Here is a 19,135-nt window from a genome sequence, read left to right as displayed (position 1 = left end):
AAGTTCATTAAATGCAAGCAGCATAAACTTTCAGGGGCAGTGACTCATACAAGGGACTCAAAGAATGCTTTTGCAATGATAGACTGAAGAGAGTACTAAATGAGTCGAAGACACTGATGAAGGTTTGGAATCTCTACGGTTTACAGTTTCGGAGGAGTAGCGATAACAAGGTTTTGTTGCAAAAGGGGTGACAACTTTTGAATGGGTCAAGCTTGGGGGACAAGAATGAAATCTTTGAAATAGTTTTAGAAGGAAATATTATAAATGCAAAGATATTCAGTATATGTTGAAAGACAAAAGAGATTTTAAAAAAGCTAATTTTCTCATATTTTGAATGACCTTGACCTTTGATCTCTATATAAATTTCAAGGTCAAAGGTCACACACGCCAACGCCATTGGTCCCATGTCTCTACAATTAATCGTTTAAAAAAAATTAATTATTCGTAACCATCAAAAACTTTTAAAGGGGTCTTTGCAACCTTTCTCACTGAATAGATTGAGGAGTCTACTAAAGTAGTCAAAGACATTAGTGAAGGTTTTGTATCTCTACGGTTTAAGGTTTCGAAGGAGTAGCTATAACAAGCTTTTATTGCGAAAGGGGTTGTAACTTGAGGGGTTAAAGTTCATATACGCAGGGTCAACTATAAAAATCTTTTACGAAGTGCATTCTTATGGACCATAAATCTTTTCGATAACTTTTGAAACAAAAAACCATTCGGCAGAAAAATAATAAAAATAATAATAATAAACAGAACAATTTCAATAGGTCTTTCCACAGAAAGGTGGAAAGACCTAACTAGAGTGTACCATATGTATGACACATAAAATATACAGTACAACAGTAAATAGAGTAAATACTGTATGTGTACTTAAAAAAGCGGGCCTCATATATTAGGCTAAGTGGCTTTGGTGCAATTCATGAACACCGCTAATAAATCATTTATTAATACAATACATGGCACAGACATGTGTAGCACTAATTCATGATTTCGCCAAAAACTCCATATCCCTTGATTGCACTAAATTTTGAATATGCCAATTTATGTACATGTACAGAATATGCCACAATTGTTATTTCAGTTTTATGTTTTAATAGATTTTTATATGAATTATTCAAGAACTTAAATTATTTTGCAGGTGAATTTACATTTCAGCATTACATGTATTGTGGAACCAAATCATGATGGAAAAGAATCTGATAATTTAAAGCAATGGCATATCCACAAGAAAATGTCCAAGATCTAACTAGGAGTCTGGATGCTTTCCACATTTCTGAGAATGCAAGAAGTGCTCCAATTCAGGGTGGTGTTAATCCCTTTGATAAAGGAGGCTTACATTACAGTAATTTAAACCAGGATGTTAGAGGGGGAGGAGGTAGGCAATCTCAGGTAGAAGATGGAGGACAACAGAGGTATTCTCCAAGGTCAGGTAGTCAGGATAGAAGACAGAGAAACAGTAGTAGAGAGAGGCAAAGGTATCCCCAGGGTGACCCAAGTCAACAAAGGTATCCCCAGGGTGACCCAAGTCAACAAAAATATCCCCATGGTGACCAAAGTCAACAAAGGTATCCCCAGGGTGACCCAAGTCAACAAAGGTATCCCCCCCAGGGTGACCCTAGCCAACAAAGGTATCCTCAGGGTGACCCAAGTCAACAAAGGTATCCACAGGGTGACCCAAGCCAACAAAGGTATCCTCAGGGTGACCCAAATCAACAAAGGTGTCCTCAGGGTGACCCAAATCAACAAAGGTATCCCCAGGGTGACCCTAGCCAACAAAGGTATCCACAGGGTGAGCAAAATCATCAAAGATACCCCCATGATGACCCAAGTCAACAAAGGCATCTCCAAGGTGACCTAAATCAGCAAAGGTATCACCAGAGTGACCCAAATCAACAGAGGTATCCTCATAGTGACCAAATTCAACAAAGGTATCATGTTGACCCAAATCAACAAAGATACCCCCAGGGTGACTCACATCAGCAGAGGTATCCCCAGGGTGACCCAAATCAGCAGATGTATCTTCAGGGTGACCCAAATCAACAGAGGTATCCCCAGGGTGACCCAAATCAGCAGAGGTATCCTCAAGGAAACCCAAATCAACAGAGGTATCCCCAGGGTGACCCAAATCGGCAGAGGTATCCTCAGGGAGACCCAAATCAACAGAGGTATCCCCAGGGTGACCCAAATCAGCAGAGGTATCCTCAGGGGGACCCAAATCAACAGAGGTATCCCCAAGGTGACCCAAGTCAAGAAAGATATCCTCAGAGAGACCAAAGTCATCAGAGGTATCCTCAAGGAGACTCAAATAAACCAAGTTTCAATCAAGATGACGTAAATCAACGAAGCTACTTGCAGGGTGACCAAACTCAACAAGGGTATCCCCATAGAGACAGTAGTGCTGATCGACACAGATACAGGGAAAGAAACAACAGTGGTGAACAGCAAAGGAATTTCCAACCAAGAGCTAGTAGCAGTGATAGACAGAGAGTTATCAGTAATGATTGTGAGCCTCAGCTGCATCAACAGGGGTATGGGGGTGGTAGTCAGAGATATGAACAACCAATTATTAATCCACAAAGATATGAAGACCAACAGAGATATCCAGCTAGTGATCGCAGTCATGACAGACAGGGACATCCACAAAGAGCCAGTAGTGGAGAAAGACAACAAATTCCACAGAGAGATGGAAGTGTTGATCGTCTGCCATCAGAAAATTCTGATCTTGCCAAAAATCCCGATACTCAGATGGGAGGAAGTAATTCAGGTGAACGTGCCTCAAGACAACGAACTCCTAGACGGAGGTATGTCACCAGAGATTCTGAACAAGAATCTGAGGATCAAAATTCCCCAATGACCACACCTCAGAGACAGGAAGGACCCATGAGGGGTGATATTAATGTTCTACCTTCAAGGCCTCAAGTTCAGACTGGATCAGTAGTTAGAAATGGAGGTGCAAGTGCTTCAGTACAATCATCCATTGGATCTTCTAGTCATAATTGTAATGAGGCCCCTAGTTCTGATGAAGGGAAGCAGAGGCGACCACAAAGCTTAGACAGAGGTCGCCGAAGGGAAGCCATGCCCCCACCACCTGCAGTTTTAGCGAATCTCAGAAAAGACAGAAATTCTGGAACTCCAGATAAAAATAGTAATCCAGATGGTCAAAATTCACAGTACACAAGCTGTGATAACAAGGAACTATGTATGCCAGCTTCTAATCAAGCAGAAATTATTATTCAGGCACACAGAGAAAATGCTTATGGGAAAGACAGCCCATTGATGGCCAAATTACAATCCACTTATACACTGTTAAGATCTAGATCATTCAACAGGGACAAGGAGAGCAGACCTCAAGTAGAAGTAAGGCGAAGAGATCGGTCACTGAATTCTCGGGAGGAACATCAAGTAAATAGACAACAGGAAAATAACAGTGTTGACCCTTTGAGGGACCCCACACTTATCTATTCATCTGAGGAGAAGATTGAGAGACCAGTTGAAGGCCGCCGCCCTTTCAGAGGAAGAAGTCCTCAGCAACAAAATAACTCCTATGACAGAGGTTCTCCAAACACTCAGAGTCAGCAACAGATGGGTCAGAGTCCTAATCAACTTCTCCAAAATCAGCAGCAGCCTGAACTTGATAATCAACAAAATTCTACTGGTGACTTTGGCAGAAGTCAACAGTGTCCTCCTAACTTTAACAACCAAACACCACCTCAAAGAGAATTCCAGTCCAGTCAGCTTTATCAAGGAAAAAGTCAACAAGAATCTCATCCTGGTTACCCACAGCAGAGTGGTCAGTCTAACGTAAGCAGTCCCTCCTTAAAACGCATGACTGGAGTAACAGATCTGGACAAAGCCATGAAAGACAGAGACCAAGAATTTCTCAGTAAACGTTTTGGAGACACACACATGAAAACTGAACTCACACCCCAATCACCTTCAATCAACAGCAACCATTCATGCAGTGATGACCAGGAAACAGACATTGATGACTTGAGTAAAGAAAAAGGTCATGCTAAGTTCAGAAATAGAAAGCTGTCAGGGGAAAATTCACCCCTCAACAAGTCCTCTCCCTCAAGTCCAATGTTTCCCCCTTCTCCTTCATCCCCATTGGTTTTCTGTGATGAGAAGAGACAACTCAGTGATTCCAGAGGAAAAGAAATTCTCCGCAGACGTCCAAATAACCTGGAGGATGCCGTTAGCTGGCCTATGTCCATTCCTGGAACTTTGGACTTCACAAAGTTTGAAGTATTTGAAGGTAATTAGAAAAAATTACTCAGTTTATTTGAGTTTCATTTCTGCAGTTTCAGCATTAAATTAGAGCATACAGTTTCAGTCGCATTGAAAAATCATAACTCTGAGAAATACTGTCTTGTGATTATAAAGTGTACTAAATGTTTGATATGGTGGAATAAGCAATTTGTGATACATTTTTTAGGTCAGATGTTGCTGAACTGGTTGCAGTCAACAATCGATGACAAACACTACCTTAGGTTGGTGATGACGCGACACGACATGAGTGTGGTTCTTACTCAATTCTGTACATGTCTCATTGCCTCAGGGGTGATGGCAGAGAAGGAGGGTAGAAACCAACAAATTTTCAAGGTGAGTTCAGTTTTCTGAAAAAAGTGTAACTTTTGTGTTGTTGCAAATGTTGAATAATGCTTTACAGTAATAGTGATTTTTGAGTTTTGTGCTTGTCTCCTTCGTTATGGAATTCATTGAAAAAGAAAGCCTGCATTGCATAGACTTCACTTCTATGCATAGTAGTTTATTCCATGCTAAACCTGCTGAAAAGAATGTTAAATTTACTTTTTTTTTAAATGCCCATTGTCAAACTAGTTTTCAAAATTGAGTTTCATGACCCAGACCCCATAACTGTATCAACAAATGAAGAATATTGAGGAACTTATTCATGATAACAATTTTTTGTGAAGATTTCTCAATTCTTGATTTGAAGTGAAACCATGTGAGGATACATTTATATTTAAGAAATGAGACATCATTTATAAACTTTTATGTAAATAAGGGTAGGTCATATGATCAAATCCAATTATGTCATAAGTGGTCAATTTGTTTAACACATTCAATTTATTGTATATAATCTTTAAAGATTGAAATGTATTCCTGTCAGCATAAAGCTTCTTTTTTTTAAAATTCTTTATTTAATACACAATCTATACATAACATTATATGCTTTAGCATTTTTACAGATTGTGGATTTTGTTAGCAAAAGAGAGAGAGAGGGAGGGAGGACAGAAAGAGTGTGTGTTGGCATGTTAACACATATTTCATACTAGGGATGTCAATTTTGTTAATAATTCATATTCGAATATTCAATGAAAGTCTTCGAATATATTCGAATATTCGATAAAATAAATAAAATCTGTATTATTTTAAATATGCATCCCATTACTCTCATGAAAGGTGTAGCATAGGTATACTTATATTGGAAGTAAAATTGTATGAAAACTTTTGTAGGTGTACAATAAGAAATTCCGTTTGATATTTGTCAATGCTTGAAATTAATAATTGATTTAAATGTAGAAAAGAGCCATTTTAACAAATAAAACCTGCGTATAGTAGCTTCAACTGAGGAACCGGTCGTCTTACCAAAGGCAAGATATAGTCGTAACGGTATACTGTTCAGATTTCAATACTTTTAATAAATTACAATTATCTGCCATTCTGCCTAATAAGAGATATGATAATAATCTTTGATACAATGTTTTTAAAATATGAACAAATATTTCCATAGACAAATTTTCATATATAATTAACTAATTTCCCGATAATGAATAAAAAATTCAGGATTATGTACAACCCGGGATAATCAAGTAATTTACACATTTATTCTGAAATTGAGCCCCTTACATTAATTACAGACTAATTCTATCGGACATTCATTCAATGATCAATTAAATTTATTTTAATATGTATACTCTTCACGTCTTTTAGATATTCTGAGAAGGATTTCCTTTTGTTGTTCTCGATTCTAGATCCGATCGTGTCTACATGTAACTAATAAAACTATGAAAGTAATTTTTGTATTATACATAAAGGATTATTGTATAATTCTTTAACACCTTACTCAAAACAACATAATTTAGTAAATCTATAAGATAAGAAAGTGGTGAAAGAAATCCGGCGAAATCGAATTGATCGCTAGTAAATTAAACAGGGATAATTCCAGCACTGTTCTAATCAAAATTTATTAATCCCAGTACTTCTTTTTTATGAAATCTGAAAAACACTGAATATTCGAATCTTAAATTCATATTCAAATATCAACTCATCGAATGAATATTCAAATGTTCGAATATTCGTTGCCATCCCTATTTCATACCCATAAATAATATAGCATAAAGTTTAAATATTCACATCATCAGACTAATTTAAGGGGTTTTTTTGTCATCACTTTTTTGTTTAATTGATAATATTCAAAACTTCGAATATTTTTTAGTTCACCAAAACAATGGCAAAAATGAGCTTTTGTGATGGAAGTTTATCTGGCGTTTGTCTGTCAGTATAAAATTTTTCATATTTTCAACTTCTTCTCCACTGGATCGATTTCAACCAAATTTCCACAAATACAGTTTTACAGAGTAATATCTTGAATTTCCCAAGAACAAGATAGCCTCAATTTGTTTAATTTGTAAAGTAAACATTGAGTTTTAATACAATGTAAATTAAAACTGTTCAAATCAGTGACCTTAATTTGGGGTTTCATTTATCTACATGTACATTTTCTATTGTTAGGAAGAGAATTTTATTTGGATGACTGAGTGTTGTGGACCATGGGCCTCTTTGTTTTGTTTTGTTTTTATTTTTCTGATATTTTAACAAAATTTAAGTTGAAAATATACTGGTACAAGGTACACAGAAACAGTTACTATTAAATCTTGGATAAAAGCTTTTGTCATTGAAATTGTAAGATTTCAAGGTCACTGGTCTGGAAAATGGTATTTTATTTGTCATTATTTGCAGTTTGTTAGATTGTAATCCAGTATGTTAATCCAGTGAGTGTAAAATTTAACAAGCCTGAAAATTGTTTTTAGAAGAAATGATGACAAACTCTATTTAACCAGTTGGTCAGAAGAACAGTTGAATATGCCAGTAATGAAGTGAAAAATTCTGTAAATGATAATCAAGTGCTTCAGTGTCTTTCCAGTGTCATTTCTAAGGTTACTCCAGCGTATCAGATTCATTTTTTATGAACAATATAGAATAACTATCAAATATGCATGAATCAAAGGAGATGCTTCATGCCTGAGCAAGTTTACAAGCTTTCTGAATATGGACATAAGGGATTTCTGCCATAGTTTAGGAAATTGATATGTTTTTTACAAGCAGGTTTTTTGTAGTGGTGACAGTGTTATGTTGTGGCTAAATTGACTTTTTGGTCGTAAAAAATTGTTTGTGTATACACTTACATAGATATTTATATTGAGTGGCAGCTGAGATATGGAGAGATTATTGATGGGGAAATGTGATACTGACATTCATTTAAAGTTCTTAGTCATAAGTGAACTTATACTGTCATTTGGTATTTAAATTACAGTACCAAAATGTAAAAGTCTGACTTTGTCCAGTTGAATGAATGAACAGTGATAACAAAATGACTTTTTAAAAGAATTTTTAATGGATTTGTGTTAATGCTAAAACATAGAGTTTTAACAATGATTTCTCAAATGATTTTTTTAAAATTAATTTTCAATGTGGATCTTTAAGTGCATACATTTGGAATGTGGAATTTTGTGACTTTCAGTTAGAAAAGCTTGATCAGAGTAAGATAAAATATTGGAGATGAATACTAGTTTACATCTCTATTCTTAAGGTTCACTGATACTTTGATAAGGTAGATAACTCTTACAAAGATTAGTGAAAATTATTCCTCAGAAAATTTTTAAGTTAACAGACCATTTCTGTAAAATTTTGCCATGCAAGGTATGCTGAAATTTTGTGCATTTTGAATCTATATTGGATTTTTTTTTTTTTTTTGAAAATCATAAATAATTTTATATGAGTGTGCAAGGGATGAAGAACCTTAAGTTTTATCAAGTTACAAGCCTCCATGTTATGATATAATAAGATCTCTGTAATTTCTTTTCAATCTCTATTTTATTTTTTTTTTCCAGCCTGACTGTATGTATTACTGGACTCACACAGAGAATGCTCCCATCCGACAGGATGTAGACATTAAAAAACTTGGCCCTATGTGGCCCCCTCCCTTGCCAGAAAAAGACGAATTTGGACATAAGTACACAGAAGCAGGTATGGCCATTTTCTTGTTGTGAATATCTACTATGTTGGATTCTGTAATTTTTTAGCATAATAAAGATTTTTTTGGGGATGAAACATTTTACATGTCTAGAACATTGGAAATACTGTAAATGAGTATCATTATATGATTTAAATAATGTGGTACTTTTCAGAGCGTTACTACAGGAATTACATCACAAAGTTTATGAAGGGTTCGAATTTTAGTGTTTTTGGTTTTTTTTTTTGGTATAGATGACATGTAATTTCAAAGTTGCTAGCAGTGGAAATCCTTTATTTGATAGACAGCATTTAAAATTTTGAATTTGTCTGTTTTTCAATCTTGTCAAATTGACATGAAAATATTTGTTAAAATTGCCAGATTTTACTCATTACCAGTAAATAACAATTTAAGAGTAGTAGTTTTTTTTTATAAATATACAAATGTTCTTTATGCATTTCCCCCCTCTGAAATGATCAGTCTTAATCCTGAAGTTCACACATAAAGATACAACTTATTCAAAAGAAAAAAAAAGTTATACAATTTTAACTATTTTCCACTTCTGGCAACTGTGAATTGATTTGTAGCTGATTTTGAAAATTCAATGTGATTTAATTATTATGTAACAAATGAACATAATATTGTTTTAGCTTTAAAACATTTGCAATGGTATTGACAATTTACATGAAGCTTTGAGAGATTTTTTTTTTCTTTAAAATATTAACTCTCTAAAACCATTAAAAATTGTGAAACCATTTATATAAGTGCACATTTTATGTTCAAAAGTTTGAAAGTATAAATGAATATTTATGTAGTGATACATTTTATTAGAATACTGTAGTACATATATATACAATCGTGAAGATTTGCCATTATTATTATTGTTTTTATTAAATACATTGTATATTTAATTTCTTTGATAATGGTTTCATTTTAATCACATCTTGAAAATAATTGCAATATTTTGTTAAAAACTTAATCCACCAGTCTTTCCAAAATTTTAAATGAAGGAAAATTAATTTTCAATAGAGATTTTTAAAAGTCTGTTAGCATATTTTCAAGATAAACAATTTTAAGAACATTTTGTTTTCTTGTCCATGATACAGAACAACAGGCTGCGTTTGTGAATGTAAAAAAGGAATACCAGCAAGAAGTTGAAAAGCTAAAGGTATGCTTACTAGAGGAAGGAGATTGTTCCTTTTTGGTAAACATAATCATAAAAACTTGAAAAAGAAATTCCAAAAGTTAGTTTTTTAATAGAAATGTGTAAAATATCCAAACAGATGTGCAGATTTTACAGTAATTGTTTTGTTTGATGGTTTTCTCTGTGTGTTGTAGACAGAGAACCAGTCTTTGGTGGATCACCTGCGAGAGGAGTACCAGACTAGACTCCAGGAAAGCACGGAGAGGATCGTCAAGCTCGAGAAAGAGCTACAAGATCTCAAAGAACAGAATGAAGCATTGGTGGAGGCCCAGAAACAACTAGAGCAGGACTTCATGACCCCCGGAGGGGAGATATTTGCAGTTACGGGGACACCTGCCTCTCAAAGATTCCATACCCCCATCACACCTGAATGTATCAAGGGAGAGTATCCTGACATACCAAGGTATGGAATATGATATCAGGAACTTCTTCTATGCAAGATTTTATAATGTGCTTCTCCCCAAACAACAGATTCTGTATACTGGTAAGTGCCTTTGTTTCACTTGTTATCCATATTCAGTATTTTAGAGTTTTAGTTTTGTTTCTTTACAGAGATGAAGATGAAGGAGATATGTCAATGCCACCCCCTCCTGATGAACTACGACCCAATGCCCCACCCCCTCCACCACCACCACCACCACCCCCAGGGATAGGAGCTCCACCTCCTCCACCCCCTCCACCTGTACCAGGTGGTCCCCCACCCCCTCCTGCTCCTCCAGTGCCAGGTGGACCAGGGGTAGTCAGAAAAGGTGAAAACTTTGTGTGATTTTATTGGAATCAGATCAATTCATTTCAGTTCAGAAGTGCATAAACAAGTGTGCTAAAATTCTTTTCATAGGGGGGAAAAAATCATTTCAGTTCAGAAGTTCATAAGCAAAATTTGTTTCATGAAAAAAAACACATTGCACTTTGACTGTTGTACTGCAAGAGAAGTAATATTTTTGATCATTAATTTCCTGTAGGATCTCTTAAGCCTGTTATCCAGACTAAATCACCAATGAAACCACTCTTCTGGCAGAGGATACAGGTCCATAATCTCAAATCTAAAAATAAAGAGTAAGTTTTGAAGACATTGTACAATACAAATATATGTAATGTATGGTAGTATTCACATTCAGTGCAAATTTGCAAACATATTCAATGCAGATTTTACCTGAATTAATTTTATATGATGTAAGTATGATACAGTAAAACATATTTATAGTGAACTTGACATGTAATGAATTGACACTTACTGTGAAATGATTTTCATTCCCCATAGCTTTAAAATGTATTGTAAATAACGAATTACATTTACAATGAAGCAAAATCGTCCATCCCTGGCACTTCGTTATAAGCCTATTTTATTGTATGTAGATTGTTGCTAAGAGAGCACTCATAATAGTTCTTACTTTGTAAGTCCAAACTTTCAATTTGTCCGAATGGTTCATTTTTGAGGGTTTATTTAGTGTAAACAAATCTTACCATATATACTCGCATATAAAATCAATATTTCTTAAAAATGACGTTGATATTTAATTTTAAATCATTAAAAAATAAGTAACACACACTTTAGATAAAAATAAAACTATTAGAATTTATAAATACTTGTACTTTATGCAGTAATCTATGTAATCTTTAAAATACATAAATGATTTAATATATAAAGACTTTGCTCAACGTGGGATTGCTTATAAAATACTACCTTTCGTCATTGAGAAAAATACCAATCTTTCTATGACTCGCCTATAAGTTGGACACAGAATCTTGGACCAAAATTTAACTCCCAAAAAAGCGACATAGACGAGTATTTACGGTATATAAATTGTACTTTATTCAGACAGTTAACTGTGGTTTTCTATGTACAGCTTGAACAACATGCGTTTGGTGTGGGAGGAGATTGATGAGGCGGCCATTGATGTGGAAGAAGTGGACAAACTGTTCTGTAAGCCTCCATCAGAAGCCTCTCAAAAAGCCAGCAAAACCCGGACCAAATCTCCAGCCAAACAGGTCAGCAGAGGTCAAATCTAGCAGCTGATTGATGACATCTCAATACAATCTCATTAAGACAGTAACTCAGTTAATTTGAAGAAATTATTGTTAAACTGGAATTGTCAAGTGTATTTTGTTAAAATTACATAAACTGAGGAGGTACATGGCAAAAATATTAAGTTGTATGGTGATAACAAGTTTTGATGTTACCAATTAATGTTCCAGGTTGCCAAGGTATTAAGCCCTAAGCGTTCCCAGCTGGTAGGGATCCTGTTATCTAGTCTACGAGTGGATATTAATGATATTGAATTAGGTAAGTTTAATGGGAATCATTTTTGTTTTCATGAGGCAAAGTCTTGGTGACATAAAAGAAAATCTTGTATATCTTTTATTTTTCTTTTATTTTGATGGTAGAATTGGGACACAGTTTTCAATATTAACTCTCTTTTAAAAATGCACAGTTACCAGTACATATAAATATTTTGTTTGTGTTTTAAGATGTACTATAACAGTGATTTTTTTTTTCTTGTGCAGCTATCTTGACTTGTGATACATCTTGTGTGGACATAGAGAAATTAAAAACCATTTATGATAGTGTAAGTTGATGACAATATCTTCATTCAGATCAAGTGTGAATTGTCCTTTCATGCATAATATATTTACCATTTAGTCATTTTGAGAAGATTATGTGAGCGAGCATACATTGTTTGTTTTAAATAATGATCACATTCTTGAAACTTACTTGTGTGACCAAAACATGCACATAAAAGAAATAGAAGGAAAACTTCTGATTTATAGATTTTCTTTTTCAGAGAGCTGATGAGGATGAAATGAAGAAACTAAAGAAACATGTAGATAAGAATCCAGATGTTATGCTGGATAAACCTGATCAGTAAGTGAAGTCTAATACCGGTACTTGAACTGCTCAATCTTTGAGCTCAGATATTTGACTTGATCAGTAAGAGAGTTCAGATATTTCACCAATCAGGAGTGAGTATGAATACTTTATTTGTCAATAAGTGAGATAAGATACTGATTAATGACTTCTCAATGCAATATTACTGCCAGTACTCATAAGTAGATTACAGAAAGTGAGTTCAGATAATTTACCTGATCAGAAAGTGAGTTCAGATACTTTACTTGATCAGAAAGTGAGTTCAGATAATTTACCTGATCAGAAAGTGAGTTCAGATACTTTACTTGATCAGAAAGTGAGTTCAGATACTTTACTTGATCAGAAAGTGAGTTCAGATAATTTACCTGATCAGAAAGTGAGTTCAGATAATTTACCTGATCAGAAAGTGAGTTCAGATACTTTACTTGATCAGAAAGTGACTTCAGATACTTTACTTGATCAGAAAGTGAGTTCAGATAATTTACCTGTCAGATCAGTAAGAGAGTTCAGATACTTTTCCTGATCAGCTAGTAAGTTCAGTTACTTTACCTGACAAGTTAGTGATTTCAGATGCAAACTTAAATTTAATTTTGATGTAAGTTGGGTATTTCACACTTTTGTGTTTCATATATCAGTTTTTTTTAATCATGCACATGTTTAATTGAAAAAAAAAGTCAGGAGCACTGATTAACTTTGCCATGGTATTTTACATACCAGTACTAGAGATACCAAAGGTCAACTGTATATAGTTTTAGTATCATCAACAAAATCAATTGTGGGCAACACAATTCTATAATATGCATGCATGTCTTTGTCAGATATAATTTTATTCTTTTAATTCATACAGATCATTGTTCTTGCTGTGAATTTATTGGTAATGGAAAGTAGAATTAACCACCACCAGAACAATGGCTATGGTACTTCTCAACTGATTTAATGTGGGGTTTTTTTTTCACAGATTTTTGTTTGATCTCAACCAAGTTCCTGACTTTGCAGAGAGAATTTTCTGTCTGTTATTTCAAGAAAGCTTCCAAGAAAGCATATCTGTGATAGACAATAAATTAAACAATCTCAAAATGACATCTCAGGTGAGTGCCTTGTAGCTTTATAGACTCAAGAGAAAACCTCTGTAATTTGACAGTGAGAAATTGAATTACCTACATGGGATCCAAAATTATATACATAATTTACCAAGTAAGCTGTTTTCCAATAAAAACTGAATAAGGTTCAGATGAAATGGTAAATATATATATATATATATATATATATATATATATATATATATATATATATTAATTTCTTGTAGATGTTGATCCAAGGGAAGAGTGTAAGAGATATACTGGGTATAGTGCTAGCCATAGGAAACTACATGAATGGAGGTAAGTTAGAACTAAATGGTAGCAAGTAAAGACCAAGTGGTAAGTACATGTAACTGAAAACTTAGTTGTGAAATTCTATGGACATAAGCAGTGAGTTAGTAAAGACTGGATGATAACTGGTAGAAGTATGAAGGCTGGATGACAAACAAGTGCAGACTAATAATTTGGAAGTGAAATGTAATTGGCATAAAAGAAACGGGTTGATGTATTATAAATTTGTATTTTTGTATGAAGAAGGCTGTGTTTCAGTTAAACATTTTGAATTCTAGGAAACAGGTCTCGAGGACAGGCAGATGGGTTTGGAATAGAAATCCTGGCCAAACTAAAAGATGTGAAAACAAAGGTATAGGAAAAGACTGATATCAATTAATGAACAAAATTAAAATTTAAAGTTTAATACAAAAAGTTGCCAATTATAGTTTCTTTGTCAAGCCCACAACTAATTTTGAGATCTCTGAAAATTTTCAATAACAATCTAAATTGACAGGATAACAGAATGACTCTACTCCAGTACATTGTGTCGACTTACGTGTCAAAGTTTGAGCGAGATCTAGCCGGGACAGAGAAGGCTAAGCTTCCTGTTCCCGAGTACAGTGATGTCACGCAGGCCATGTTAGTCCAGTTTGATGATATTGAAAAGGAGCTCAAAAGAATCCAGAAAGATTTCAGTGGTAAAAATGTAACTTTGCTTTGACAGTTCACCATCATAAGTGTTCACATCAGTTTATTTGGTGTGTATAATGTTTGATTTGGAAAAGTAATTGAAAATAATCTGCAGCAGGGAGGTATCATTTTGTGAACTTGCTCACAGTACCTCTAGTTTACTGTAAATGTGTTATATTTAGATACTTGGTGGATAAATCTATTTTTCAACAAGTTATCGTAGATTTTATATATTGTATTCCTTAATATATACATGTATATTTTCATATATACATGTACAAGACATTAAGTGAATTCGCAGTAAATGTTATATAATTTTACGAACATTTCAGCTGCAGAGAAAAGGGCTGAGAAGGTGATAAAGAACTCCAGTCCACAATATGTACAGCCCTTTAAGGATATTATGTTGACTTTCTTTAACAAAGGTTGGTGTATACAGTTCTACAGCTGTACCTGTAAATAGTACAAGAATTTTTTATAGGTTGGGATAATTAATTGTCGTCTGAATTCTTCTAAATTGTTGAAGTCTAATTTTTACAGGACAAGAAGAATTTAAAGAACAGGAGGAGAATTTAAAGGAAGCAAAGAGTGTGTAAGTACTGGTAGATTTTGTTATTTCCTGAAAGAAACATGCTCAATATGTAACGAATGTGGTACATGTCAGTTTTTAAATTTTATCACCTGATGTCTTCCCAACATAAAATTTATATATCTATTTAACACTATTACAAGAAAAACTGCAGTCAGCACAAAGTTCTACATGTGTTATCATTTTATATACATAATAGAACAAGCTGAGAAACCGTCGGATCTCTGTTTCAGATTTGCCTCATTGTACATGTTTTACACTGTGAAACCAAAGTCTGGTGAGAAGGAGGTCACGCCGGAATATTTCTTCTCTCTGTGGTCCTCTTTCTGTCATGATTTTAAGGACCTCTGGAAAAAAGAGCAGCAGTATGTCGCCAAATTAAGGTGAGTTTTAGAAATCTCTCCAACGACATAATACTTGGAGGTATTAACATCTACATGTAATGTATCTGATGTCAATAGAAATGTGGATATGCATATCAAAGATATCATGTAATCTTTTTGATATCTAGACACTTTGATAGATTCAACTGTTGAAATATTCTTTAATGGTTATTTAAAAACACTAAATATGAACTTTTATTTTTTGATTTCCCCTCCAGAGTGCAACAGGAGGAATTACGTCTGAAACAAATCAGGGAAAAGAAACTACAACAACCAAACACCAGAGTGCGCCGGCGAGGGGGATTGGTTAGTAACTAAATATATAGATCCAATATGTTTACCTACTAACACTTTAAAATTATACATTTCAATGTATAAATGTTTCATAGTTAAGTTTAGTATTAAAATATCGGATCAGTTGACTTTGCAAATTTATATACATGTATACAATCAAACCTTGTTATCTCCACCTTGACAGAAATTAAATTTTGAGATATCCAAGAATTCAAGATAACTAAGTTAAAAAATGTAAAGAAGTGTTTGGGACTGCAAAATCACTTAGACATATCCATGGTATTCAAGATATCAGGGCTTGAGATAACAATGTTTAACTGTGGTTGAAAATTTGATATCCTGAACACTGATATATATCTCAAATTCCATGGATATATTGAAGTGAGTTTAAGTCCCAACCACATTTCCTTTATGTATTTTAACCTCAATATCCTGAATTCTTGGATATCTCAAAGTTTTTTCTCAATCCCTCCAAGTTTGAAATAATGAGGTTTGACTGAAAATGACAAAATATCAACTCAAACAGTACTGAAAATTTAAATCATTTTAAATAAACATTTATACCTGTGTTTGCATTGTAGAAGGACAAGCTGGCAAGTAAAGGAATGCTTGGACAATGAATGTGAAACCCAAAGGCAATTAGTTACCCGGTACCCATTTCATTCTACAGCAAGGCAATATAGTATGGATATGAGTGTCTACTTTGAAGTATATGGTCTCTTAATGCAGCAGTGAAACAGTACAACCTGTGGTTGTGTAACAGTCAGCATTTGTTTTATAGGGTTGTATTTAACTGATGCATTTTTTCATGCATATGCAATTTCCCTTGTTACTGTGATTTTAGATATTTTTTTGCATTTATAGATTTTTATTTTATATACCAGATCTTACTGTCTTCTTTCATTCCATTTTTCATATGGATTGTTAAAACACTTAGTGCTGTGAGCTCTCATCATTTTATACCCCCGTTCCGAAGGAGAGGGGGATATACTGTTTTACCATTGTGTGTCTTTGTGTGTGTGTGTCTGTCCGTAACAAATTTTTTTGTCGCAGTTTTCTCAGCAACTACTCATTGCAGATACTTGAAATTTTAGCACACACTTTGTTTAGGCATGCCATTTGGTGGGATTCAATTTTGTATGAATCCAATATCAACTATCTGTTTATCTGTGCATACATAACAAATTTTCATCATTGTTTTCTCAGCAACTACTCATTGCAGATGCTTGAAATTTTAAGACACTCTTTTTTTAAGCATGCCATATAGTGGGATTCAATTTTGTACGAATCAAATATCAACTTCCTGTTTATCCGTGCGCCTGTCCGTACCATACATGTATAATAAATTTTCGTCTCAGTTTTCTCAGCAACTACTCATAGCAGATGCATGAAATTTTAACCCACTCTTTGTTTAGGCATATCATTGGTGGGATTCATTTTTGTACGAATCTGATGTCAACTTCTTGTTCATCCCTGTGTATGTCCATAACTGAACTTGTGTATATTCACATCAGAGTGTATATTCACATCAGAGTGGGGGTATTACTGGTGAACATTGGCTTACAGACTTCTTGTTATCCCTACATTCATTTTTTTTTTCCATGAAACTTTCCATTTTTTCCAGTTATATATTCAATGGTCATTCAGGATAAGGTTAATGATCATGCAGCTCAAAAATCACAGACATTCCAAATGTTAGCTGTTGATTAGGAGTAGGTTTGTGTGATTCATGAATGAAATACCATCATGGTTCATATTTGAAGATATTGGTTTACTTTCTTTTGTTTTTTGTTTTTTTTTTTCTCTATTTTAGAGGACTAGTCACTTTTCTTGATTCATATTGATTTACCTTGGTAGTTGTCTATAGATTTTTGCATTTAAATTTTTGGATCTGTTGTGATGGTAGGTCAGTTTGGGGTTGGGATTTAGTAATTACAGAATTTCATTTTTATCTTACATTTCATTACATTTCAAAGTAGAATTTAGTAAATGTCTGCATTACACCCATAAATTGAAATGCTGTTGACAGATAGTGAAATTTGTTTAATATGTTTCCTTTTATGTACAATGTATGGTGAATAACATGGATGATTTTTCATGACCCCACCTAATGTTCCAACCTCTTACATGCCAAAGTTGATATTCAAGTTTTTGAACAATTTACTGATATTTCTGATTAGACTAATTGATTGTAAATTTTTGTGAGTATAATTGCCAATGCCTTGGAATATGCCAGTAATTATTATTTTTACATTTAAAGCAGAGGTAAAGGCATTCTTTATATCCAGTGTTGAGCATTGGTTATCAAATTCCTCGACAAGGTTGTGTTCTTACTGAACTGGAGTTCAGTAAAGCTTTTATTTCTTATCTATGCAAGAATTTATCTCATTTTCTTATAAGAGATAGGTACATGCTTATGCCAAATTGATATGCAGTGCATCAATATGTTTTCTGTACATGTATTGAATGCTTTCAGTTTGTTCTTTTTTCCTTTTTATTTTTATTTTTTTTTTTGATGGTCTCAACATGTTGAGATTTTTTTATGAATCATGTAAATAATCTAGAGCATGAACATGTTAAGCAAGATATAGAATCAAATTTAATAGGCAAGAAAAAGAATCAAATTTTATAAACAAGAAAAAGAAATTTTACAGACTTCAAAGATCTGAATAAATGTGCTTAGAGTACATGAAATAACACTGCTGAATTTAATTTTAAAAAAAAAAAAGTTATTGTAACCTTTAGGGGATCTTAAGAATTCCTGGATATAGTCATAATCTGTTCTATAAAATTGTAATTCTGTCTACTTGTCCCAATTTGTGGAATAAAAATTTACTTTCTTACAAAACAGGATTTCCATTAATGATATTTTTTTATGGAAACAAATTATTATAGTAATGAATTTTTTATGCTGAATGCAGCATTATGTTTTTGCTTGTACAAAACCATGAAATTTACAAAAGTGAATTTAAGGTTACTTGAACAGTAGATGACTAAAAATAGAGATTGATAAACATAGAAATTTGAAACTGAAAATTTAGAAACTGCAACAAAACCGTCAGAGGAATACTGTGTGCTTTAATTGATTTAAACTGAGTTAAGATGTCCAGTTTACATTGAATATGACATGGTTAAAAGAGATCCATTATTATAACTTTAAGGCATTTTAGTGATTTTATGTCTCTTGTTTATTGTCATTTGTATTTATTTGTTTTTTTATATCCACACTGGAGCAAAGCTTTAATGTTATCCATTTTGTTAGATAAAAAGTTTTGTATGGAGATAATGGAAATTGATTTTGGTTGTGAGAGCAGATTTGTGATTATGTACTTTTTTTCATGAATACATATATTTATATGAATAAAAAGTCAGATAAAATACTGATTTTATTTTTATTTTTCCATCCCTACCATGAATGTGTAGCTTTTAAAGAATGAAATTGTATGTATATTGTTAGAACAAATTTCTCATTCAAATTTTGGATTAAACTTTTGAGGTAA

At 33.6% G+C, this 19,135-nt stretch overlaps 1 protein-coding gene across 1 annotated transcript; it reads left to right on the top strand.

Moving 5' to 3' along the window:
• Nucleotides 1-1,159: 1,159 nt before the first annotated feature.
• Nucleotides 1,160-19,013, top strand: LOC133172931 (uncharacterized). Its single transcript, XM_061307786.1, has 22 exons — nucleotides 1,160-1,505; nucleotides 1,629-1,789; nucleotides 1,850-4,255; nucleotides 4,436-4,602; nucleotides 8,136-8,271; nucleotides 9,364-9,425; nucleotides 9,596-9,864; nucleotides 10,014-10,210; nucleotides 10,424-10,517; nucleotides 11,309-11,450; nucleotides 11,658-11,745; nucleotides 11,967-12,028; nucleotides 12,245-12,324; nucleotides 13,286-13,415; nucleotides 13,634-13,706; nucleotides 13,976-14,049; nucleotides 14,194-14,377; nucleotides 14,702-14,794; nucleotides 14,910-14,961; nucleotides 15,192-15,341; nucleotides 15,560-15,647; nucleotides 16,217-19,013. The coding sequence occupies exons 1-22, from the start codon at nucleotides 1,213-1,215 to the stop codon at nucleotides 16,253-16,255; spliced, it is 5,040 nt and encodes a 1,679-aa protein (XP_061163770.1). The 5' UTR covers nucleotides 1,160-1,212; the 3' UTR covers nucleotides 16,256-19,013.
• The last annotated feature ends 122 nt before the right edge of the window (nucleotides 19,014-19,135 follow it).

This window comes from Saccostrea echinata, unplaced genomic scaffold (genome assembly GCF_033153115.1).
Source record: "Saccostrea echinata isolate AGI-Se365-2 ecotype Australia unplaced genomic scaffold, CSIRO_AGI_Sech_v1 ptg000002l, whole genome shotgun sequence".
NCBI lineage: Eukaryota > Metazoa > Mollusca > Bivalvia > Ostreida > Ostreidae > Saccostrea > Saccostrea echinata.
The sequence above is the reverse complement of the archived record's forward strand: the minus strand, read 5'-3'. Positions and strand labels throughout refer to the sequence as shown.